This window comes from Biomphalaria glabrata, chromosome 11 (genome assembly GCF_947242115.1).
Source record: "Biomphalaria glabrata chromosome 11, xgBioGlab47.1, whole genome shotgun sequence".
In the NCBI taxonomy this organism is placed as follows: Eukaryota; Metazoa; Mollusca; class Gastropoda; family Planorbidae; genus Biomphalaria; species Biomphalaria glabrata.
This window is the reverse complement of record NC_074721.1, coordinates 27,607,529-27,634,804: the sequence shown is the minus strand read 5'-3', so window position 1 is coordinate 27,634,804 and position 27,276 is coordinate 27,607,529. Positions and strand designations below refer to the sequence as shown.

The 27,276-nt window shown below is 35.3% G+C and overlaps 1 protein-coding gene across 1 annotated transcript; it reads right to left on the bottom strand.

Moving 5' to 3' along the window:
* Positions 1-8,888: 8,888 nt before the first annotated feature.
* Positions 8,889-27,173, bottom strand: LOC106077270 (transient receptor potential cation channel subfamily M member 5-like). The gene is made up of 9 exons (XM_056045459.1): positions 26,911-27,173; positions 25,045-25,105; positions 24,545-24,676; positions 24,159-24,413; positions 23,463-23,643; positions 22,180-22,330; positions 14,188-14,348; positions 10,532-10,625; positions 8,889-9,284 (listed from the first exon to the last, which is right to left on the bottom strand). Exons 1-9 carry the CDS (start codon positions 26,988-26,990, stop codon positions 9,194-9,196), a joined length of 1,206 nt encoding a protein of 401 aa, XP_055901434.1. The 5' UTR covers positions 26,991-27,173; the 3' UTR covers positions 8,889-9,193.
* Positions 27,174-27,276: the final 103 nt, after the last annotated feature.

The window sequence follows — 27,276 nt, the reverse complement described above, 5'->3', positions numbered from 1 at the left end:
GAAGTGAAGGTTGGCTGGTCAGGAAAAAGGCTTGTGAGGAAACTGTGGAAAGGGTCATTCCTGTTAGTGGAAGACATTCCTTATAGTGTATGTATGCCTCTATTATCGTTCCTGAGACAAGTAATGTGACCTGTGTTAGTGGCAAGATAGAGAACTATGTAGGAACGTTAAGACATAGGCGGCAACAGTGAACAGTGCATGTTAGTGGAATGCAGTGAAGTAGACAGTGAACCATGCAGACCAGAGCAGCTAAATGAATTCATAGATAACATAAGACATTAATGTTCATTCTGATCTTCTAATATCTTGTAAAATGGATTGCCTAATTTGTATAGAAGAGATAGAGAATCACGTGGCTAAATGCTGTTTGTTTACGATTGGTGAATAAGGTCCATTGGGTGTCAGGTTGATGGAAAGCTTGCAGGAAAGCTGTGATCTTAGCACAGTCCCAGTGCCAGCGGGGCTCCAAAACCAGATATTTGCTAGGGTTCCTAAAACGATGCTGGAAAGTGAAGTAGACTCTTAGCAATGTGCACGATAAAAGTAAAGTTATTGACAGTTTTGATAACCACAGTCAAAACGTTTACAGTTTGTTTTTGTGTTTTCGACCGTAGAGGAATGCACAGGTAGCACGGATAGAAATAACAACGTGTACAGTCAATAGTTTATTCTCTTCTTTAGTTGTTATTTCATGAAACAAGAATTTACATTGCTCTTAATATTACATAAGTAAAATAAAGGAGGGCGCACTAGCTCTTTTCTTTAATACTTTGCTTAACTAGAAAGAGTTAAGAAAATTAAAGCTACGACTAAAGCCATTCCCCTGCATAAAAAAAAAACTTGCGGGCAACTCTCTTTAAGGCCCTTAGTAGACGTACTGACGTAGTTCCGGAGCTGCATTTATATAATACGAGAATGCCACAAGCGGACACTTCATGAAAGTGTTGCCAGCCTGCTAAAGATGCTAAGTGTCCGCGTTAAAAACGCCAAAAAAATATTAAGATTCTGAGACGTTGAAATACAGATATACCTACTAGGAAGAGTGGTCGAGAGGCTAGGCTTGAACTTGGCTTGACTACCTATGAAGGGTTCGACACCCGACTCAAGCAGAGTTGCGTTTACTTAGTGCCTAAAGTCAGCTCGGAAAACCTGCTCCCCCCACTCATCCACAAATAAGATTGGGACATAGCGCTCTGAGCATATAAAAAAAAATATAAATCTCCTTACATTATATATTGGATGTGACAGCGCTATATAAAACCAGTTCATTATTATACGAATTGCCGTCATTAATGACTTCATACTAAGCAAAAGTTTGCCATTAATTACATTGGCAAAAACAAAAAAAAGTTTTGGATTCATATCTAGATTTAAATTATTTAAAAACATACAATTTATTTCCTTTATAAATGTTATTAAAAACAAAAAAAAATATGTTTACTTTTCCCTTTACAAAACTAAAAAAGAAGAACTCTATAGGCTTACAAGTTTTTAACCATATTGAGCTTTGAATAAGCTGGGTGGTTTGCAATTTCGCAGCTTTGTCTTAAAGGTAAGAGGTAGTACCGGTAACTAATGTTAAAGAGCTTATTATCGCCCCTATTTTTTGCTGCTTTACATCAATGTTTTTAGCTTCTCCTCTCTCGTCCCTCTTTTTCGGTAACATTGTCAATGGAGACATTAGAAGACGGGGGGGGGGAAGAACAAAAACAAATGGGAGTGCCATCAAACGTCCACGCCGACCGGCAAAATGTTCCGCCAGACACAATCTCGAAGACATCAAAGAAGTGTTGAAGTCCATGTCTTTTACATAATAAAAAATACGGTCTAACGTTTTGCAAATTGTGACAAGTGGGGAAATGTGACGTGTGTTTGGCACGTTTTATGTCTAGGGGATGATTATTTTTAATGCTATCACACTCCCACTTATCAGCATATGAATCGGGAGCAGACACGCAACGAGACAAAGCAATGAAAGATAGATACAAAAGTTAAAATAAAGGAAATTTATTTACATAAATATACATATAATAATAAAAAGGGGGAGGGTTTGCATCTATCTCTAATATATCCTATATTTAATCATCACTCTTGCACATAATAAGAGAGTATGTCACTTTGTCCTCTGACTTAGCTGGTATTCCTGTTGATGTCGCAGCTGGCTGTGTCCTGGCTTGAGGTTCTGCAGCTGGAGGTGGCGCTCTAGCGGATAGAGGGACGCCGGCGATATAGTTCTTGTGGAGTCTCAATCCCCAAAATCTAATATCTGTAGTGGGCACAGTAGGGCGGGTGGCCGGCTACCGTGGGCACAAGGTTACTGCGGGCAGAGCGGATCTGCCGTGGGCAGCGTAGTTGACGGGATATGTCCAGTGAGTTGCAGAGGGTTGGCGTAGCTATGACGTCTCACACAGACCTGAGCCCATAAGGACGTCGCACCTAATAGCTTGACAGGTGGGCTGTCGAATAGGCGGGCAATGCCGATAGCGCCAAGTAGTAGAGTTGAGTAGTGTCGTGTAGACACTGAACAGCAACAGCAAATAAATAGGCAGGTCTCAGTAGGACAGTGCAGTGCTGGATAGCACTCAGCACATAAATAGGCAGGTAAGTAATCCGATAAATAGGCAGACACCTGAGGGAGGCTGCGGATAAACAAAGACAAGTTAGGACATGTCTCTCATGCATCTTATCGATGCCCTCGACTGAGGTGCATTCGTCAGATTGGTAAAATTGCTTTAGAGCATAATTGGGAGAAGATGACAAATGGGGTTTGGAATAATAGATGGCTGATAGTAGCAATATAAAAATGTACATAAGAGGGAAAATAATAATATAAAAATGTACATAGAAGGGGAAATAATAGTCTCAAATAAACAGCACAGGTGGATAGCGAAGGAAAAGGGGGGGGGGTGAGTTGGGCGGTGGTCAGTGACCGAGACGCTTTGTTTGCATATGACCGTGGGTCGAGAACAATGGAGCGTGCTTGAATGGAGAGGGCGCAACTCTCGTAAGAGTGAAATGACTACAGGGGAGATAATTCAATACAGGGGAGATAACTCGTATCTCTCTTCTAGACGCAGTATCAGTGCGCTAGTAAGATCATCAAGGCGATCAACCGAGATAAAGGAAATAAAATAAGGTGTACAAATATATACATGGTTGCATCAATGGTCAATTGAGCAACGTAGCATTAATAGATTAATGCAATACTAGAATATATACATAGCACATGTTTATGTTTTCTACTTACGCCAGTGAGAAATACACAATGCACTAATTAAATATAAATGAACTAAGCAAAATACACATGATAATATCCAATGGAAATATACACAGATTAATTAAGATGGAACTTGTGATTAAGTTCGGCTTACCACCAGGTATTCCTCTAGGAGAAAGAATGTGCGAAGTAGTCCAGACTCGATAGCTCGTATGAGAATGAAAGAGAGGGTCTGACTTTATTTCTACTTATATACAGGCCTGGGGAATGTGGGCGGACACAGGAAACGTCCTAGGCTAAGAATTAGCTTACACGTGGGTGGAGTCCGACGAGCGACGCACCTTGGTGTATCACGCGGTATGTTGACCAGGGTAATCTCTTAGATCAAAGAGAGACGTGAGAGAAGGGGGGGGAGAAGGATTAGCTTGTATTCAAACCAAGGTGGGGTCAACCGCGACCGTCCTTCAGACATCCGGCGGGCAAGACAAAAGAGATTGTGTGTCTACCTTCCCCGATCAAGGGCAGATAAATGAAAGGACGCGCCTTAGCTATCTCCAAGGTGGTCAACTAAGTCTAGCCTGGAGAGGAAAAGGTGGCGCGGGTGAATGATTTAGGGGTAGGATGGACAAATAATTAAAATAAAATAAATAAATAAGGAAAAATAATAATTAATGCTGTGATAATTTAGAGTGACTCTGACAGCGAGTTTTTGACTTGTCACACAAATGATAATAACTACAGTTTGCATAGTGTAAAGATTTTTATATTCTTGTTGAATTCCATATAAAATTAATTGTCAAAAAACAACAACAACAAAAATTGGTTGGACATCAAGCTGTTTCTTGTTGCTGTCACTTTTTTTTTAGTTGTCCTAAAAAAAATAAAAAAAAACTCTCTAGTCATGACCAAACCGGCACACCAGGCATTTGCCTGAATGCCCATATAGCCAGTCCGCCCCTGAACATATACATGTTGAAATCTTATTAACATTTGCGATCATACTTTATCAAATGTTTTGAGATAATTTTAATGTATTGTTTTAAAAAAATATATGGTCATGAAGATAGACATTCTTTATCTATCTATCTATCTATCTATCTATCTATCTATCTATCTATCTATCTATCTATCTATCTATCTATCTATCTATCTATCTATCTATCTATCTATCTATCTATCTATCTATCTATCTATCTATCTATCTATCTATCTATCTATTTATCTATCTATCTATCTATCTATCTATTTATCTATTTATCTATCTATTTATCTATCAATCTATCTATCTATCTATTGTCCATCTATCTATTTATTATATATCTACGGCAAGCATTTAAATAATTACACATAACCGCTAAATAACAAATAAGAAAATCCAACCCTAAAAGTTTATCCAATAGTCCAGTTCATGTGGTTGTTGGTCAGTGTGAGCAACATACGTAAGCAAGCGTTTTCCCCACGATTGGGCAATCTGCTCCTAAGACGATGTCGTGATCGTTCCATTCTAATCTTCATGACAGTTATCACTTTTGTCAGCTATCTGACACATAAAGAGGTAGTGGCGAAACCTTTGTTTGTCATCAGAGCAGTTGGTCCAACACTATTCTACAGCAGACTTTCTCAATGTACGTCCCGTAAAGGCGTTATAGTCCCACAGGTCACATTTTAATCTTTGGCCATGTTATCTTGGACATCAATTCAGTTACTTCTATTCTTAGTGTTGCCTTCAAATAGTCGGCACCATTTTTCATTTCTGACACATACATTTTCCTGATGTCAATACTTCCCTACTTTATTGTTCAGTTCACCCTTCATGACGTACATTGAATTATTGTTATAGTTCAGGTCTTCTTTTAGTGCTTCTTGTTTAACATCTGTCCTTTTTTTTCCATGTACTCCTTCATTGACTAATATATCATTCATGTTAACGTTCATTGACTCTAGTATACCATTCATTGAGTCTTCCACTTTTAACATGTAGTTGTCAAGACATTGCTCTCCCTCTATTAGAGCTTACAGGAAAAAAACTCTTGTGTCTTCTTGTTGCTGATTATTATCAGCTCTCTGACTTGGAGTTTCTACCTCAGCTGCACATAGTTGAACTCATCTAGGCAATTCCTACAGCAAACGTAGTACATCTGTCAATCCCTAAGGTTGATTAGTGAGTTCTTGTCAACCATACGCAATGTAGCGAAGTTATAACAATATGTATATATTATATAAAAGACTCTATCGTGTATGTTATTTTAATACCTAAGATGATATGAATTGTTTTTCTTTTGCATAATGTGAAACTAATTTAGTTTTTTTTTCAGGAAAACATTAAATAAAAACATACCTTATCTTTTATCAATTTTACATCTTCTTGAATGAGTTTTAATGCTTCTGTTGAATAGTTAATAATACTTTAAGTAAACATCGTAGCCACATCAAGACATTTTTATAATTGTGTAGGCTAATTGCGTTGAAATAAGGTGCTAGCTCATTGTTAGACAGAAAGGAGGGTGATTTAAAAAGAGGAGAATCATTTTGACAGCAAGTACAAAGTAATATATATATATATATATATACATATATATATATTGTTACGAATGAACAGTGACAGGTAGATGTCACTATGTGTGACCCCGGCGAGATAACACAGCACCGAGTGTTATCTGGAATCTATGTGTGTGAACAAAGACAGAATGTGACGTGCCCTCACGTGTTGTTCCAGAGGACGAACAGATCTACGAAGGGGGGCAGTGTTACAAATGAACAGTGACAGTTAGAGGTCACTACGTGTGACCTCGGCGAGATGACACTGCAACAGGTCTTCTCTGGAATCGACATGTATAAACAGCGACAGGATGTGATGTTTCCTTCCATGTTGTTCCAGAGGATACTAGCAGTGTTTTTGCAACAATGGACAAGCGATTAGGGACTCTATTTAAACCAGAGAGTTGATGTGAAAAGAGTCAGTACAGTCGTCGTTACTGTTGTCTACTGTACGAGACAGTAGAAGAGAGTGGACTTGAGCCGTTACAGTCGATACAGTCGATGTAAGACGTATACGCTACATGTTACAGTGACGAATTGTTATAGTTATTATTCAATAAAGTTTTATAAAGCTGAAAGTTGAGTCGTCAAGTTCTTTGCAGTGTTTTTATTTGTGTGCCTACTAGTACATTTAGCCAGAAGATCAGAAATACGTAACAATATATATATATCATGGGCGTAGCCAGGATTTTCTTTCGAAGAGGGTTTGGGGGGGGATCCGACCCCCCCCCCCCCGCGGAAAAAATTATATATATATATATGTGTGTGTGTGTGTGTGTGTGTACATAATTAATCTTTATTACATTCTGACCCTTTCGGAAGACGTTTATTGTTTATTTTAGACTCCCCGCCCTTGGTCTTGGGGAGTTCGCAGCGCTCCTTTATCGCGGTGCGAAGCCCCGCCGCCGAGCACTATTTCTGGTATTGAAAGCCAACAAAATGCATATTCTGAGGTATCTACTTTGCATTATATTGCTATTAAAAAGTTTTATTTCAAAAACCTAATGTGCTATTCTTACTGACTTAGACCCTCGCGCGCCGTTCGGCGCATTTTCCGGCAAGCTGTTTCCGCAACTCTTATTTTGTGTAATTCATTTTGTGTGAGAACATGTCCCGCAAAACCTCATGCGACGCTCTGTCACAACCTTACTAAGGATTCGACTCCCAGTTCGGCATATGATTTCTTTGATTTAGACCCGATCTCTATGACTGACTCCTAAAATCTGTCTTAGCCATCTTTGTTGAGATACATTTAATGATTTTCAATTTCTTGACTACGCTCTTGGAATTACATGCCTGTATTTCGCTTTAGATTTTATATCGAAAAGGAAAGTTTTTTCGTCAAATCATTTGTTGAGGGGTTTTAAACTAAGAATAAGAAATCTCTGGAGTTTTTTTGTTTTGTTTTTAATTCAAAACCCCATTTAGCTACGATGATAGAATTTGGTGACTGTAGTTTGCTGTAAAATAATATTGAAGAGAGAGGTTTTCAACTCTAAACGCTCTGTAGCGAAATTTTAAACTCAAAACCATCTGGAGGGGTTTTAAACTTTAAAGAAAAAGCCATCTGGAGGAGGGGGATTTAAACTCAAAACCCTTTTGGCTACGCTCATAGATTTTATAGTGTGTAATTTGCTTTTTTTTTATATTGAAGAGGTACTTTTTAGCTTCAAACCCCAACTGAAGGGGGAGGGTTTAAACTCAAAACCCCTTTGGCTACGCTCATAGAATTTTGAGTGTGTAATTTGCTTTTTTTATATTGAAGACGGGATTTATCGTAAATTTTGGAGGGGGTTTTAAAATCAAAATCTTCCTCAACTGTGCTGTTGGAATTTGGGGATTGTTGTTTGCATTTTTTTTGTTTTGTTTTATAGAAGAGAGGGATTTAACTGCAAAAACCTCTGGTAGGGGGTTTAAAATTCAAAACCCCCTATAGGGATTTAAACTCAAAGCCCCCTGGTAGAGGGATTTGTATCTCAAAACCCCCTCATAGGTTTTTTTTAAATCTCAAGACCCCCTGGTAGGAAGATTTAAGCTCAAAACCCCCTGGTAGAGGGTTTTAAACTCAAAACTGCCTCGGCTGTGCTGTGGTAAGTGATGATTTAGTATTAAAATCTCACCTAAAATAAACAAAATCAAAGCCCCCTGGTAGAGGGATTTGTATCTCAAAACCCCCTGATACGGGTTTTTTAAATCTCAAAATCCCCTGGTAGGGGATTTAAACTCAAAACCCTCTGGTAGAGGGTTTTTAACTCAAAACTGCCTTGGCTGTGCTGTGGTAAGTGATGAATTAGTATTAAAATCTCACCTAAAATAAACAAAATCATAGCAAAAATCAGTCACTTAATTCCGTTTCCCCCCCCCCCCGCAAGGGGGGGGATTTCATTTGGGGGGGGGTTTGAACCCCAAGAACCCCCCCCCTGGCTACGCCCATGCTATATATATATATATATATATATATATATATATATATATATATATATATATATATATATATATATTCTGAGGGACTACAATTGACAATATTGAGGGACCTTAAATTGATTTTCATAAGGCTTCTAAAGCTAAACTAGTTCCAAAGAAATAATTCAACATTATTATTAGGTACAAAAGCATGTCTAAGGGTGGAAGAAAAATGGTGTACGTGTAGTTTTTTAAATTTATTTTACAAATTTTCATATTTTAATTAAATATAATTATTTCTGTATACAATTTTTTTTTAAATGTATTATCCCCCCAAATAAAAGTGGGTGAATCCCTTTGCAGAGTCTTACAAAATCGAAAACCCAGCCCTGGTTTTCCTATTTAGAAAATGACACATAAACTATTGTTTAAATGTATATAGATTTGTGAGACATCTTAACAGTTGAGAAAATTGCTATAAATAAGTATTCTTACTTCCTGCATGTGAAACGTATTATACATGTTATAATTGTAGGTTTTTAAGAGAGAGACATATGACAAAGTTTTTTTAAGTTTTATCTACCGCCATTTTTTTCACATAGATATAGTAAATAAAACGTATTTGACTTCCCTCAAATAAAAAAACTTCCTACTTCCAGTCTATATTTATTTATGTCTATGGCTACTACATTAACGAGCCCAAAATATGATTGCGTGAATGTGTCGGGGGCGCATTATGAAGCGCATTATGAAGCGGGTCTTTCCACATCAAGTCAAAAGTCTATTAATAAGAAATAAGGATGTGCAGGTTAAAAATAAATAGGCGTTCCAGAGATTGAAGAGAGAGAGAGAGAGGCAGAGAGAGAGAGAGACTAAAAAGAGAGCTGGTCTTAAAATTTCCTTGTGGCATATACACTACTTCCAGATATGTTAGGTTGATCGTTAAAATGTAGCCTGTTCAATACAAAATTTAAAATAGAGAAAAGAATGTGGTGTTCCGGCCATAATTATGCGTCTATAGCGTGTTAAAAAACTTTATTTTAAAATGGATATTGTGAAGAAATATGATGAAAAGAATATACCTTGTGAAACTACTGAAGGTGTAGCTAAAGACATTGTGTTCTGTCTGTAGAAAAAAAATACATGTTACTTCCTGATAAAATAAAAAAAGTCATTATTTGGTATATATATATATATATATATATAGAGAGAGAGAGATACTTAAACATTTGAGCGTGGATGGACTCGGGTCCACCTGTGTGATCTTTTATTTTTTTTTGTTTTCAACTTGTTTTGGTAACAATCGCATTTTATGTAAGCGTAAGTGCCTGGCGTGATTGCAAATACAAACTAAGTCAGTTGAGAATGAAACGCATTATTTAGTAAGGTTGTGGACATTCATTTTTGAGGGTGTGTAGTGGAGAACTATGTGTGAGAACACAAATCTAAACACAGATTCGTTAAAAACTGTAACTTTTAGATATTTCTGTATTACTAAATACAAATGTGATGCTTATAAATATACTGATGACATAAGTAGCTGTGTGGGTAGCTGTGTGGGTAGATGTGTGGGTAGATGTGTGGGTAACTGTGTTAGTAGCTGCGTGGGCAGCTGTGTGGGTAGCTAGATGAGTCAATACACTCTAGTGGCTGTCTGGTCGTGCGGTTTGCGCGCTGGACTGTCGTTCAGAATTATCGACGGTCGAGGGTTCAAACCATGCCCGCTCCCATTCTACGTCGTCCTGTGGGAGGTTTGGACTAGGAAGTAAACTATCTTCAACTCTGAAGGAACATCCGAAATATGTAAAACAAACAAACAAAACAAACGTACTAATATAAAAAGACAATATGCAGATGGCCAGTGGTTTAAACATTTAATAATCTGGAAAGACCTGGTGACAGGTTCAGTAAGAAGCTTCTTAGTACCATATGTAAAAAAAACCCAGTAAATTTCAATACACTAGTATGGTTCAGTACATTTCAGTAGATAAAAGTTACATTTTTCCATTAGTACACTATTTGGTATAAACGTGTTATGCTATTTGGACCCGACTTCTCGAATTCTCAAGTTTGATGTGGCAAGTGATCTAGCTTTAGAACAAAACTGAGAATTCCAAAGTATACAAACAGAGGCATTAAAAGTTAATAGCTTTATAGTGGGAGAACATCCTTGATTCAGACCATTTTACCCATGACATTACAAAGCAAAAATATTTCGTTGGAGAGGTTTGCTTGTAGACTTATGCTTGCTCCTCTAGGGGTACAGAGAATAAAGTAAGTTGGAAACATAACAGAAATATCTTTGCCGTTTTTAGTATAGTATTAAAAAAAAATATTTAAAAAGATAAATCCAAATTGTTTAGATGTACACACTTTATGTCTTCCACTTCTTTGAGATACATGTCTCTTTGTTCTGTCTCAATACTTGCTAGTTTAATCATTTTTTCAAGGTCCTGTCCTTCCAAATCTGATAAAAGATTAAATATATTATTGTTTTAATAATTATTATTTTGGACTATGTACTTCATATGTAACAAGTTTTATTTAGAAGAATCCTTTAATTGAAATTGTTATCAGTTATATTAGTGAAGCCATTCTTTCTCTTTTTACAGTTATGGTGAGGCCGAGATTTTTTGCTGGCCTTGGCCAAGAGGGACAGGCTCTTTTGAAGCTCTTTTTAGTTTGAGGCATTTAGACCACAGTCGTTTGCGAATAGCATTTATCTGATGCTTTCATATTTTAATTTGTAACACGTTTATTGTGCCCTAGAATAGGTTCTTCCTGTAGTTACTTTAAAAATTGTTGACAACCCGCCATTGCCAGCAAGAGGGTCTGGGGTAGCGCTAGGAGATCCCCCAGCGCGAGGCGGAGCCCCGCCACCAAGCACTATTTCTGGTATTAATCCGAACAAAATGCATATTCTGAGGTATCTACTATCTACAGTGCATTTTCCTGCAATTAAAAAGTCTTATTTCAAAAATTAATGTGCTATTCTTACTGACTTAGACCCTCCCGCGATTTTCGGCGCATTTGCCGTCAAGCTGTTTCCACAAAAATCTGTCACTAGCAATGTCTGAAGCCTCTTCCCAACTGCTCTGAGAACCTCCATGAATGTGTAGCGCCAAGCTGTACTAGGATGTCATCGCAACTCTTCTTATGCGTAATTCATATTGTCGGAGAACATGTCCAGCAAACTTTATGCGACGCTCTGTCACTATCTTACTAATGGTTCGACTCACATAGGAATTTCTTGATTTAGACCCGATCTCAATAACTGACTCCTAAAATCTGTCTTAGCCATCTTTGTTGAACCACATTTAATGTTTTTCAATTTCGGCAGATGACTATTCACTTCTCTCTAATAATGGAGCCCCGCCACTGGTAGAAATGTGTAACCTCTCTTGAATACGCTCTTGGGATTAGGTGACTGCAGTTTGCTATATATTCTATATCAAAAATGGAAGTTATATCGTCAAAATCATCTGTTGCGAGTTTTAAACTAAAAAATTTCAGGACTTTGTTGTCTTTTTGTTCAATTCAAAACCCCATTTAGCTATGATCATAGAATTTGGTAACTGTAGTTTGTTTTAGTATAAAATTAAAGATAGAGGTTTTCCACCTTAAAATGCTCTGTGGTGGGATTTTAAACTCCAAACCATTTAGAGGAAAGGAGCTTAAACTCAAAACCCTCAATAGGCTTTGCTCAAATAATTTTAGTGTGTAATTTGATTTTTTTATATTGAAGAGGTATTTTTTAGTATCAAACTCTTCTGAAAGGAATTTAAAATTAAAACCCCTTTTGGCAACGCTCATAGCATTTTGTGTGCGTAATGTTTTTTTTTTTACATTGAAGATGTATTTTTTTTAGCTTCAAACCCGCTGGCGGGGGGTTTAAACTCAAAACCACTTTGGCTACGCTAATAGTATTTAGAGTGTGTAATTTGTTTTTTTTTTCTTTTTTAATGAAGATGTATTTTTTAGCTTCAAATTCCACTGTAGAGGATTTAAAACTTAAAACTAAGTCAAAACCAATTTAGCTACACTCATAACATTTTGAGTGCATGATTTGCTTTTTTTTCATATTGAAGAGGGGGTTTATCGTATATTTTAGAGAGGGTTTTAAAATCAAAATTTTCCATAACTGCTCTTGGAATTTGGAGATTGTCGTTTGCATGTTTTTTGTTTTGTTTTTAAATTAATAGAAGAGGGGATTTAACTGCAAAAACCCCTGGTAGGGGTTTTAAACTTAAAATCCCAAAGTAGGGGGTTTTAAACTCAAAACCGCCTAGTAGGGTTTTAAACTCAAAACTCCCTTAACTGCGCTGGGGCAATTGATGGTTTAGTATTAAAATCTCACCTAAAATAAAGAAAATCAAAGCAAAATTCAGTCACTAAAGTCCGTCTTCCCCCCCCCCACCTCATGGTAGGTGGTTTTAAACTCAAAACCCCCTGGTAGGGGTTTTAAACTCAAAACTCCCTTGGCTGCGCTGGGGCAATTGATGGTTTAGTATTAAAATCTAACCTAAAATAAAAAAAAAATTAAAGCAAAAAATCAGTCACCAAGTCCCTCTCCCCCCCCGTGGGGAAGATTTCATTTCTGGGGGAAGGTTTAAGCCCCAAAACCCCCTCCCTGGCTACGCTTATGATATATATATATATATATATATATATATATATATATATATATATATATATACCAATATCTAATTATTGAAGCGGTTAATTTCGTTTAGTAGTTCTTGCATTGTCAGGCAAAATAAATGACTTCAAAAGGAAGACCTATAAAGTATAAAGGTGGTTAAAATAACTTATATAACCACATGAGTCAAGAACAATTACTCTCCTAAGTTTGAAAAAAAAAACTTTATTATTGAAACGATAAACTTCTTTTTACTAGTTGTGTTGGAATGTAAAATTAATAACGGACAAATTCAACATCGATCAGAGATATGGTCTAGGAGTAATTACGTGTACATATTTTTACCAGGCAGAATGAGTTCATATAATTTTTGTTAAAATAAGACTGGATTTAACATAGAGATTGTAGAGAACAGAAGCTCTAACAAAACAAGATTAGAAATAGAGTTTGTGCGATGTTAGAAACCTGAACTTTGGAAGCCGCATCGCATGGTGAAATATTATTTTTCATTTCTCTTCTAGTTTTTAAGATTGAGTGTGACAGTCGGATAGATGGATATTTTGTACAAACCTAATAGCTTCTTTCTTCCCTTACGTGGTCGCTAAAAAGTTAAAAATAAAAACTTCACGTAGATAGAAATTGTTTCTTTTTCCTTGAGACAAAACGAATGGAGTCGCTAAGCCTGAAATACACTAGTAGTGATATTGGCTCATTTGATAAAGGAGATCTTAATGTACTATCAAGAAAAGTTCCGGATTCAATACATAGCAACAAAATCTATGCGCCTGCATTGTTCAACATTGTTGAAATCTGGAAATCTTCACTAACCAAAAGAAGGCTGTGATGTTACATTACAAGCTTCAATTATTGGGTCTAAAAAGAAAAAAATCCGTTGACCTTTTCTAAAACTTAATTTCATTAACAACTAGGGGGGAAATATATGAGATTTGAGCAAGCGACTTACTGCACTTCTCCAGACACGAAAGAATCTCTTTGATTTGGTTGCAATAATCAAGTAGGAAAACAAACATTTAGACTTCTGGCATTGACAGAACTAGAACTAGAAAAATACCCTAACGTATAACAAATAGTGACCACATGGACAATTGATGTCTACTAACTACCCCTACATAGTCCACTAGTTCTAGTTAGATTTAGTTAGCCATATTAAATATTGGTTTAAAATCTCAATCGCTTATATACATTTATGTAATGCTATTTCATATCCATTTCTTTAAAAAAAAAATGTAACTATTACTATATAAGCTTAAAGACTCCTCGTTTAGAAATTCGCTCAGTAATGAAACAAGGTTTTAGCTACAACAGAAAATACATATTACTTATAATAATTATACTACTAATAAAGGAGAAATAATAAACATGAGCATACCGAAAGGATAACGTCTGCTGTTCTCATCTTGTTGTAGAAGACAAGACAGCCATGTAATTGGTGGTATCATAAACAAAAGTATACTATGTTCACAGGTAAATGACATAAACTGACGATGCCATAATTCTTCCACTTCCTCTTCGTTTGTTTTTATTGCAGAGCTAATAAATAAATAAATAAATAAATATACTTAAAGTGTTATATCAAATATAGAACAAATAATGCAAGAAATATTTATTTTAGTCTACATTTCTTGCTAATATGGAAATTAAATATATGATGATATGCACCGGTTCGGCGTACCCGAACCTTTTTCAATGTGGGGAAAAAAATAAGACTTTTCTTGTAGTTCAATACTAGTTACAAGTTAGGAAATCCATCACTGAGTCACTTATTCTTTTTTTACAAAAAAAAAAAGCACTCTCTCTCTCTCTCTCTCTCTCTCTCTCTCTCTCTCTATATATATATATATATATATATATATATATATATATATATATATATAGATAGATAGATAGATAGATATATATATACATAAATGAGGATTACATTATCTCATACGTTTTCGAAATCTCAGTTGCGACCTATATATTTTGCACTGAAATAACTGTTTTACGCAGGTCTCGATTGAAATTCTTACGTCTATCCTTGGAATTAGATTTTGTACTACGCTTGCTGTCTTCTATGTCTTGTATGTATTGTAGCCTGTGACAGGTTGGGGAAAGTGAAGTGTGTTTAGCGCGTTTAATGTCTAGGGGATGATTATTTTTGAAAGGTATCACACACCAACCCGTCAGCATATAAATCGGTAGCAGGCCCGCAACGAGACAAGCAATGAAAGGAAGATACAAAGTTAAAAATATTTACATAAAAAATTATTTACATAAATATTTACATAAAAGAATAAAAGGGGGAGGGTTTGCATCTATCTCTAATGGATACTATATTTAATCATCACTCTTGCACTTAATAAGAGAGTATGTCACTTTGTCTTCTGAAATTAGCTGGTTGTCCTGCTTGGGTCGCAGCTGGCTGTGTCCTGGCTTGAGATTCTGCAGCTGGAGGTGGTGCTCTAACGGCTAGAGGGACGCCGGAGATACAGTTCTTGTGGAGTCTCAATCCAAAGTTCTGATATCTGTAGTGGACACAATAGGGCGGGTGGCCGGCTACCGTGGGCACAAGTGTACTGCGGGCAGAGCAGATCTGCCTTGGGCAGCGTAATTAAAAGGATAAGTCCAGTGAGTTGCAGAGGGTTTGGCGTAGCTATGACGTCTCGCACAGATCTGGGTCTATAGGGACGTCGCACCAAATAAGTTGACAGGTGGGCTGTCGAATAGGCGGGCGAGTAGATCCGATAGCGCCAAGTAGTAGAGTTGAGTAGATCCACGTAGGCAGTAGATGATACTCAATAGCAAGTAGGCAATAGTGCAGTGCTGAATAGCACTAAGTACGAAGGCAATAGTGCAGTGCTGAATAGCACTAAGTACGAAGGAAGGTAAATAGGCAATACGTGATTCTCAATAGGAAATAGGCAGTTGACTAGGTGGACAATGCCAAATAAATAGGCAGACACCTGAGGGAGGCTGCGGATAATTAAAGACAAGTTAGGACATGTCTCTCATGCAGCTTCCCTCGATTGAGGTGCATTCGTCAGATTGGTGAAATTGCTTTAGAACACAATGGGGAGATGATGACAAATGGGATATGGCAAAATAGATGGCTGATAGTAGCAATATAAAAATGTACATAAAAGGGGAAATAATAATCTCAATCACAAGTGGAAAGAGAAAAAAAAAGGTGGGGGGGAAAAATGGACGGCGGTCAGCGACCATGACGGTTTGTTTACATACGACCGTCCATTCCTATTTCTGAAACTCTAATTCAACTATAAGATGATACATCTATAACTTGTCCTCGCACTGATAGTTTTATACTTTAAAACATGAACATACTATTTATAGTCCATTTATTTCATATTTTGATCAAATTAACATTCAAATATATTTTTCTAAAGCATTTTTAATACATTCGTTTACGAAAGCTGCAAAACAGTGTTAAGATAGGCCTATATTTTTTCATGAATCGCGTACTAAAAATTATTTCGTTTAATTATTTACTTTATAATCTCATTCATTTAATAATTCGGGTAAACCCGTTTTAATTGTACTTTTAATCTATCGCTCTTTTCGTTTTTAATAGATATGTATGTATCGGCTTCGGGTGAACCCATTTTTACAAAACTAATTTTATTTTCGAAGCGAAAGAGAAAAGAATTGAAAAGATCATTGGCTAAGTTAAACATACATCTAAAAAATCCAATCTACTAAATTAGTAAAGACAAACTTAGACACGCAGGCCTCGGGTAATGAATGTCTGTCTAGTATATATCTATATCTATCTATATATCTATCTATCTATCTTCATATCTATCTATCTATCTATCTATCTATATCTATATCTATATCTATATCTATCTATCTATCTATCTATCTATCTATCTATCTATCTATCTATCTATCTATCTATCTATCTATCTATCTATCTATCTATCTATCTATCTATCTATCTATCTATCTATCTATCTATCTATCTATATATATATATATATATATATATATATATATATATATATATATAAAAGGGTAAACCGCATAGTACTTTTTGAAATTCGGCCGGAGATGGATAGTAAAGACAAACTTAGACACGCAGGCCTCGGGTAATGAATGTCTGTCTAGTATATATCTATATCTATCTATATATCTATCTATCTATCTTCATATCTATCTATCTATCTATCTATCTATATCTATATCTATATCTATATCTATCTATCTATCTATCTATCTATCTATCTATCTATCTATCTATCTATCTATCTATCTATCTATCTATCTATCTATCTATCTATCTATCTATCTATCTATCTATCTATCTATATATATATATATATATATATATATATATATAAAAGGGTAAACCGCATAGTACTTTTTGAAATTCGGCCGGAGATGGATAGTAAAGACAAACTTAGACACGCAGGCCTCGGGTAATGAATGTCTGTCTAGTATATATCTATATATCTATCTATCTATCTATCTATCTATCTATCTTCATATCTATCTATCTATCTATATCTATATCTATATCTATATCTATCTATCTATCTATCTATATATATATATATATATATATATATATATATATATATATATATATATATATATATATATATATATATATATATATATATATATATATATATATAAAAGGGTAAACCGCATAGTACTTTTTGAAATTCGGCCGGAGATGGATAGGGCCGGGTATGGCAAAAAATGATGATATTTGAGCGGTGCAGGATACCTACATGTCTTGTAAATAACTATGTTGCTGAATATTTCGCTAAACTGTTAAAAGATATAAGCATATTCTTTTTTTAATCCTTTTTTTAACCTTATTGCTTTAAACTCTGTTACTTATTGGTGAATTAGTGCTTAACATTATTTATAAAAAAGATAGTCCTATTAAACACTTATGAGTGTAACATGTGTGTGCGTGAGTATACGAGGCAACTAACTGTTAAGGGGTATGTAAAATATGTAAAAATATATTGAAGTGGTTACTAATGTAATTGTCTCAAAAGTAAAGTGCAATTTGACTTGTATAGAAGGTGGATGTATGTGTTCATGAATTAAAAACCAACAACTAAACATCCGCCTTGTAATTTAAAGTCAATGACCGCTACTGGTTCTGGCTTCAAGGGCTTATCATCGTCATCTTCAAACTCTACTTGAGTGAGGGCTTGAGAGGCTCAAATCCTCTCTTGCAAAATACCAGGACAGAAACCCAGCTGTATTGCGTAGTGCATGCATGTCACCATACAGATAAAAAATTTTGGGTTTCTCAGACCTGTCGAGACAAAGATTAGCAAGTCTTGGGCAGTCAAACTGAATATGAGGCACGGTTTCCCCGCAGCGGGGGGCACGTAAATCGTAAATTGGCCATAGCTGTGAGAAATATGAGCTAACAGGACAATGGCCTGTCCTGCACTGTGCTATAATGGCTACCTCATGCCTGGACAGCCTCCACCACGGGGAAGTGCGGTCAGGGTTCATCATGAGCTCCCAGATTCCAAAGGCTTTTTGGAACTTGTCCAAGCACTCAACAAAAAAAAAAACTTTTCCATTTCTCTTTTTTTTTATTATAGCCAGAGCATAATGGAAACTTACAGCCTTTTCGGTGGGTGGAATTTGCCCTCCTTGGTGGGATAAGGAGTCAGCAAAGTGTTGCCAGTCACACCTATGTGACTCGGTACGCACTGCATTATAACAGGGTTGCCATAGAGTTGCTTTATGCTGTGTGAAGCCATGATGACAGTGTCGAAAATGGGGGGGGGGCAATGGTCCATTGCAAAGCCTGTAATACAGATTTTGAGTCAGTGACCATAACAATCTCTGTTGCCCTAAACTGTCCCTTGCCGAGTTGAGAGCTAATGACGTTTAAGGGTTCGCATACTGCCTTGGCCTCCGCATCAAACTGCAAAGACTACATTGTAAGAAAGTCGATGTAGGCTCAATGCCTGTTCTTCCAGAATCTATCGATACCGATCAATTAGTTTATGCAAAAATGTTTTGAATGCGTTCATGGTTTCCAGTGCTAGCATTTGAAGATTGTTAAATGAACGACTTAATTAGTGGCATTGGGGTCTACTAGTTTCAAGCACATGTCTGGGGTCGTTGGGCAGCTTGAAGGGCTCAATACGGAAAGAAGCTGTTAGCTAATAGTTAGACTGTGAAGTTTGTAAGTCAATTATTATTTTTTTAGATTAATTCATTTGCGGCAAACGGTATTTTATTAACAGCGGGAACATCCATTATAGCTATTTACAGCTTGAGCCTTAGAAGATGCTGAAGTATAGACTAAATTGTAGTCTGTAGGCCTATCAATGTTTAGATTTACAGTTATATAGATCTATAGATCTAAGAGCATTAGGAAAACTAAATATAGAAGAAAAATACTCATACACACCCTCCCTACCCAAAAAATAGACTGCGCTTAACTGATTTTAACAACCCATCAGATAGACGTAGTGAGCCTACACATGTAGTCCTAGTGTAGTGTGTATATTTGATGGTGTCAACCATCACGCGTTTATTTTTTTCTAAGGCATACGCAATAATGTTAAGTGGTCAGGCAAAGAAAAAAAAACACATTGTCATGGTCAGTCAAGCATATAGATCTATTATAACCGTACACCGTACAGAAGTCAAGTGTTTCTAAACAATCCTGCAAATTTTTCTTTCTTTGCTAGATCTAATTGCGCATTATAGATCAATTTGTTATGCAATTTTAGCAGTAATAACGATGAGTTACTTGACACTCTCAAATTCTTAAGAAGAATATTGTTATTAAATCAAGACACTTAACGGAGGAGCAATATTCACGTTAACATGTTACAAAAGGTCATTGAATCGTAATATTTATTTACAGTGTCAGTATGCTGTCTTAGCATGTTGCGTTTATCCAGTGTCATTGAATCGTAATATTTATTTACAGTGTCAGTATGCTGTCTTAGCATGTTGCGTCTATCCATTCTGGCTTAAAATGATCAATGACTATTATTAAAATGAGAGTCAATGAATAAATAAAATAATGAGTAGGGGGTGTTTACCACTCCCTTTAAGATAGACCTGGTCGTGTCCTAATATACACAAACTGAGCGTTGTACTTTTTACTACAAAAGACTTACTAGGCTATGAAATCTCCGGTTAGTGTTCTGTGTAGCTAAAAGTCACTGGTTTAGGTGTTAGACCCTTAGTCCAGCTTGCTAATTGAGATTTATATTCAAGTAAGCAAATTCAGCATTTTTGTAGAGGTGTTGCTGATAGTCCAGACACGTGATTGACATTTTTCTCCAAATAAGCAAACTGATTGTCCGGTTACGCGTGCAGAGGTGTGACTTGAAGCTCAGTCCCCTAATTAAGATTTACTACAAGTAAACAAACTCAGTTCTTGTGACGATCACACTTGCCGTATCTCGCTATCCAGGCTCTCTGCAAACTGCACCAGACACCACCAGCTTAAAGAACTTGACAACTCTGGGCTTCAAAATAACGTAATAGTTTAATGTCAATAAATAACAGCCAATACTGTACAATTGGCAGCACGTAACACAAGACTGTACAAATATCTCTCCGTCGTATCAACTCTTGCACTGGTCTCTCTATGTCTCGCCTCGGACTTGTACTGAGCCGTTGTAACGAACTGTAGATCGGGAAGTTGTGACTGACTCGTCTCTGATACCTTCGCTCTTTATATAGGGTCCCTACTGGCCTTCTAGAACCGGACAGAACGTCGCTCGACCATTCTGGGTGTCAGATGACTACAACCCTCGTGACGCTCCTGAGCTCTGTTCACGGCGTCGATCCTTCCCGAACCACCATGCTGATACTCGTCTCGGACGATCGTCGTAACTCGTCACGGTTGAACGCTCGTCTAGCGCTGGCCTGGGGCGATTTGCGTCGGCTGACCACACACACACCACTATCCCTATCTCTGCCTCCACCAGGTTTATAACAATATTATCAAACTTGACAATTCAATGAAGTGAAGAAAGAGACATCTCTCTTTAATTTTCTTAAAACTTTTAAAATAATACTTCTTTAACTTTCACATAGAATTAACTTCTCAATCTAACAACAACTTGACTTGATACTTCATAAATAAAACTTAAACATACATGAAACTTTCACTTAGTATAACTTCAACTAATAAAACTTTAATTAATGGACCCGCTAATACCACAAAACGTATAACCATAACTAATCGAGGACATAGTGAGGACCCCGTCTAACTGACTTTCCCTTAATTTATACCTTTCTTAATCGTACATTCCAGAATCATGGAAACTTCTCCCGTAATTATATTAGTAACTTTGACCTTCTAGAAGCTGACGTATGCTATTTGTTTCCCTTAACCTGTTTCTTTGATTGGATACCTAAAATTAACTTCTTGAAACTGGTCGAAATAGGTCACAGACTTGATTCGTGACAGTTCCCTTGTATGACCTCTGGAGAGTACCTACGTCCATAGTATCTGACTTGTGGTCACATGTCCATCAATAAACTCAATGTGAGGGACTAAACAAATAAAAGGTGGGTGAGATTTGTTAACCTCTACCTCTGGAAATATACCTACTTAGCCGTGTAGAGGTGAGGTTTGAAGTCCAGCCCCTTGTAAAAATTTACTACCAAGTAAACTAACTCTGTTCCCTCATAAGGTGTGACCTCTAGGTAGTGTCATAAAACGGACATTAAACCTACGTCCATAGTATTTTAAATGTGGTCAGCTGTCTATCAATGAACTCAATGTAATGAAGTAAACAATTTAAAAAAGCATATATATATATATATATATATATATATATATATATATATATATATATATATATATACATAGCTGTTCATAACAATTGAGGATCCCTAAGCGAGAAGAATTTCGCGGGTCCCAGTCTGGGTAGGGATAAGAATAATAAGTGCAAATTAAGGTTTTGTATTAGAAAATAAATTCGTCTTTTATTCATTATTTACTAAGTAGAATCCAATTAACTTGCGTGTAGCGAAGTCATATAGAATATCATTAAACTTCAGTTTCCTACATAGATCACGCTCAAAAGCAATAGCAAGTATTGCCAAAACGTTCAATCTATATTCGTGAATTTTTGAACTTAAGTAATTAAATGACACCCCAATATGACAATTTTGTCTTTTTTTCAAATTTCCGTGGTAAATCAGGAGGACGCGGGAAACATTTAATATAAGTTATAATGGTTTAATTTTATAACTTATTCCTAGAATTAGCGCGGGGCCATGAAAGTGCAGGCCACTGCGGCCGCATTGGTTGCAGTGGCCTAAGACGGGCCCTGTATATATATATATATATATATATATATATATATATATATATATATATATATATATATGGAAATTTACTAACTTGAAAAGTGCGATGATTAAATTGAACAGAAGAATATTAACTATAATGACATAGAGGCCCATAATTATTGGCACGTAGTAACTTCCCACGTCAGAAGGACATCGTAGCTGCTTATAATCGTAGTACAACGTTGCATTATCAGTACATTCCGCTGAAGAAAAAAAAGCATATATATATATATATATATATATATATATATATATATATAAAGTGTAGATAAAATGAATTAAAATTATTATTTAAATTATTACAAGTACTAAATTAACATACTACCTAACATTGTATATCAGTACTGTTTATTTATGTATATATTATAGATATGGGTGTGTCCAGATGAAGAATTAGGGTTATACTCCTGCCTAATGTGACTGCTGTTTTGTCTTAGCAATTATGTTTTTTATTATGGGGGATTTACTGTTGAATCATCACTTCTACCAGCGTTGACAATGGATGTGGGGATCAGATTAAAAACCTCCTCTTCAATACAAAACTAACGCATACTACACTCACACATTTTTTTAGCCTTACCAAGAGGAGGGGGTTCATGTTAACTTTCCCACTTTTTTTTCTTCAAATAATTAAAAAAAAATAAACAACTGTCAACAAACTCCATGAGCGTAGCCAAATTGGTTTTTGAGTTTAACCCCCTTACAAAGGGGGTTTAAACGTTATTCTCCCTTCAATAAAAACTAAGTTAAAGAACAGTCACCAAATTCTATAAGCGTAGCCATGGTCGGTTGAAGTTAGTGAACTCACTTACAAAAAAAGAAAATCAAAACTTGACAACTGAACTCTGATACGATCCAAACCGCGTTGAAAATGATAACTCTTTAAATAGGGTCCTCAAAGGCTTTTCTGATTGAACAAATGACAGCTTGAACTTGGCTTAGCTACCTATTAAGGGGGTTCGAGGTTCGACAACCGAACGCTATCAAGTGGGGATAAGATTTAAAACCTCCTCAAAAATACAAATTGGCTAATTTTGTGTCAGCTGAATACACCCAACACTATCCCTCTTCCCATCCATATGGATATATATGTGTGTGTGTGTATATATCTGTATGTTTATATGCGTTTCTAGTAAGAACACATTTCACCCCACCAAAAAAAAAAAACCACTCGTCTTCCTTAAAAATCCTGCTACCCATGTTTATTGGATACTTTATTGTTTATGTCAGAAATGTGGCATTGGTACTTACGTCTAGTAAATTTTATATTCAAACAAACTCGTAATCACAGTGAAATGAGTTAATGGGAACTATTTTGCAGATATATATGCTTACCATTGGGATCAAGCTCGTCCAACGTAAGATCTCCAAACACTGACCAAAAAGGTCGTTTGAAAATTCGAAAAAATAACAGACCAGTCAGTTGTGTCTTAGGATATAGAACAGCTTGTGAAGACACAGCGAAGGCGATGAAGAATGCAAAAATGATGAGTAGAAACTGGCTCAAAATTTTAGCCTAGAAATAGACATTATATTTATCATGTTTCTCAATCAATAATGTGATAAATGAATCTATCTCTCTATATCTCTCTCTTTCTATCTATCTATCTATCTATCTATCTATCTATCTATCTATCTATCTATCTATCTATCTATCTATCTATCTATCTATCTATCTATCTATCTATATATCTATCTATCTATCTATCCATCCATCTATCTATCTATCTATCTCATTATATTACATATATACACTATAGATTATCAAAAAAAAATTGTCTTTCATATTTTTTAAAAATAAATTTTCTCTCAGATGAAATAAATATTTCTCCTTGACATTTTTACTGTTGGCCTCCTTCAGCCGTAACCATTATGTTTCATCTTTTAGTTATATGTTTGTATTAATCTAAATTAAAAGATATTATGACATAACCTATTCATATCAGTTTTGTTTAGTTTAAACTTTATATACCGTTTATAAAATTAAAAACAATTTGTAACAATTTTTAAAAAAACGTATTTTTTTCATACCATTTTTATGATAACAATAAGCCTTGGTCCTAATGATTTTGTGATGTAACAGAACTCTAATGTATAAATACAAAAGAGCATGAAGTCAATACTAAACAATGTTAAAACGCAGTCCATTAGTTGTTGTTTGTCCTGATGCATGTAGGCAGCGATATGTAAGATCCAGGAAATGAGAAATAAGAGAACAGAAACTAGTTCTATGCGATCTATAAAACTCCAACATGACCATCTGTGTCTCATAACGTTGCGTATACACTGAAAGTAATTTGAATGAAAGTAATTATATAGTGTAATTTCTATATAAAGCTTAATTAGATTTTTTATATTAAGGATGCATTTTATGTTGATTTTTATATTTTTGAACATATTATAAGTGATTTGAATACCTGATTGACGATTTCAGCTGAGTAGAATATTACCCAAGTCAAAAGTACCCATTCAATCCAATGCAATGTGTTAACTGCTAGAAAGGAGATTATCCAAATAGCAAAGAATCCCAGAAATATAAGGTGAAATATCTGTGGTAAAGAGATACACTTCTTAAATTTGAAATACTACACAAATTAGGAAATATATACACATTCAAAATTAGAAACAAATTTCCCATAACTTCCTATTGTACCCACACAGTATGATTTTATAGGGGAAATAATGTGGACAACAAGCAACGTTTGTAATTATATTTTCTAAATTATTTTTTGTTTATTTTTTTTCAGAAGACTAAAATTTTAAAAAAGATTACTTCGTTTACTTTCGTGTGTTAGCAACTGAGCACTAGCAGTCATATCTTGGAATTTTATATAATAACAAGCCAAACATATGGGAAAAAACAAATTAGCTTCAATAAAAATAATACTAATAATCAGATCCCATTATAAATACTTACAAATCGAAGAAAGGCTATCACCCTCGGAACTTGTAGTTTACTGAACATGCTAATGCACAAACTGAAACATTAATTATATTTTATTTATTTATTATTTTTAGTTTTTACATTTAGAATTCATAAGAAAATTGTGTTATCGGAACAAATGAGAATTATAGCATGCATTATGTTTGGCATAATTGGCTTTAATTGTTGTCATGGGCGTAGTCAGGGGGTAGGGGAATTTGAAAGGGTCCAGGGTGGCGTTATAATGCCTGCACACGAAAAAACTGCAACTGCTGGGTCTAATAAGTACTTGTATTTACACTATGGTACGGCGTTTCAGTACTGGGAACCACACCCTTTCATTGGTGCCTTTCGAGACAAAAGGAGCCATATATATACGGCGTTTCAGTACTGGGATCTGCTTTAAATATAAACATAAACTTCGATTGCTAAGATCAAGGATGAGTGCAGTATTTTACATGACTACAAAATACCAATTGCAACCTATTTATACAAGCCCGCTATTCCAGAAAAAAATGAAATTAATAAAAAAGGGGATATAATAGAACAGGAAAAAAAATAAAAAGAAAATAAATAACAAGGTTACTAAGACAGTTTGTGTGGAAACACAAACTCAAAATCGGCTCCCGAAGTGGTTCACCCAGACAGGTAAAAAAGAGTTTTCAATAATTTAAGATAGAACATCAAAATGAAATTCTATCAAAGACAAATGAAAGAGAAGAATAAAGAAATAAGGTTGACAAATGTGTGGTGCCCCAGCGGTCTAGTAGACCAAAGGATAGGTGAAAGTGAATGTGAAGTTGGATGTGAACCTTGCCTTCTTGATGTCTTATAATTGAATAACTTATTGATCTTAATGCTTATTAAAGGTTCAATCTCTAATTCCTAAAGAAAATAAATTCCTTAAAAAAAATTCCTTTCAAGTGTTTAACAGTTGTTGTGCAGTGCTGCAGTTCATGCAATAATATAAAAAAAACTACTTATAAATTGTTGTTTTAAATTATGTCCAACTTATATGCATACTAAATAGCTTTTTTGTAAATGTAGTAATTAGTATGACAAAACTTATATAATTTAACAATACAAATGTAAAAAAAAAAGACAAAAAATCTGAAATCGTTATTATAAAAGTGTTAAAAATATGATAAATATGATAATATCATCTCCGCTAACAAAGAGCCTCCAGTGTTTGTTAATATTAATAGTGAATAGTTGTTAAAGTGATGTATTTTTATGAAAAAACTGCTTGCATAAGTGATTTTAGAAATGAAAGAGTAGGCTTTGCATCAGAACTTTGAACGGTCTAAAATATTATGATGACGAATTTTCTTGTTTACGAGATCTAAACAGGACGGCCTGACGGCCACACGGACAGACATTTCACACAAATCTAATAGCGTATTTTCCTCTTTCAGGGGCAGCTAAACATGATCTAAAATTTCATGATGTCCGATTTTTGCTTCTCCTTTCTAGTTTATAAAATCTAAACGGGGCGGATGGACGGACGGATAAACAGACCACACAAATCAAATAGCGGCTATTTACTTTTCTGGGGCCGTTAAAAATTAGTAGTGGAAGTGAAAAAGCTAAGAACTTTGACTCTACATTCCTGAATCTTTTCACTAACTACTATATGCTTATTGAAATAATTCGCTTTATCAATTCTTCCTCTTTTTTTTAAACACAAGTGACCTACATTTTCTAATAGTGTGTGTGCATCGTAAATGAGCATTTTCATTTCTAAATAATAACTTAAATTTACTTTGTCTAGAAAAATAGTAATAAAATAATTAATTACATTTTGTAGTATTTTGTTTTTAGAATTAACACCTCAAAGTAGAATATAATTAAACTTTTTACTTTTTTTTCGATGTTTCTGCCAGTTCCGGTTTTGGTTGTTCAGATCTACTGTGTGATGGAACAGTGCAATTGTTCCACATCTCTTTATTCAGCAGGATGCACGGTGTTTGAGATAAAAATTTGCCAAGATTGTTAAGTAACGCTAAGTCCACACAGCTGTAACCATTCCACGATCCTTTTAACTTATAGATGAGCAAGTCATAAACAATGTGTGGATTTGTAGCGTAGGTTTTGTTCAGTGTGGATATGGCCAAGTTTTCAAAGTTTCTGAAAGAAAAGTGACAAGAGTTTCGTTAACAAACTCTGTTAAAACAACAACAATATAATCTTCAATCTCAATGAGTATATACTATATTCAAAAACAAA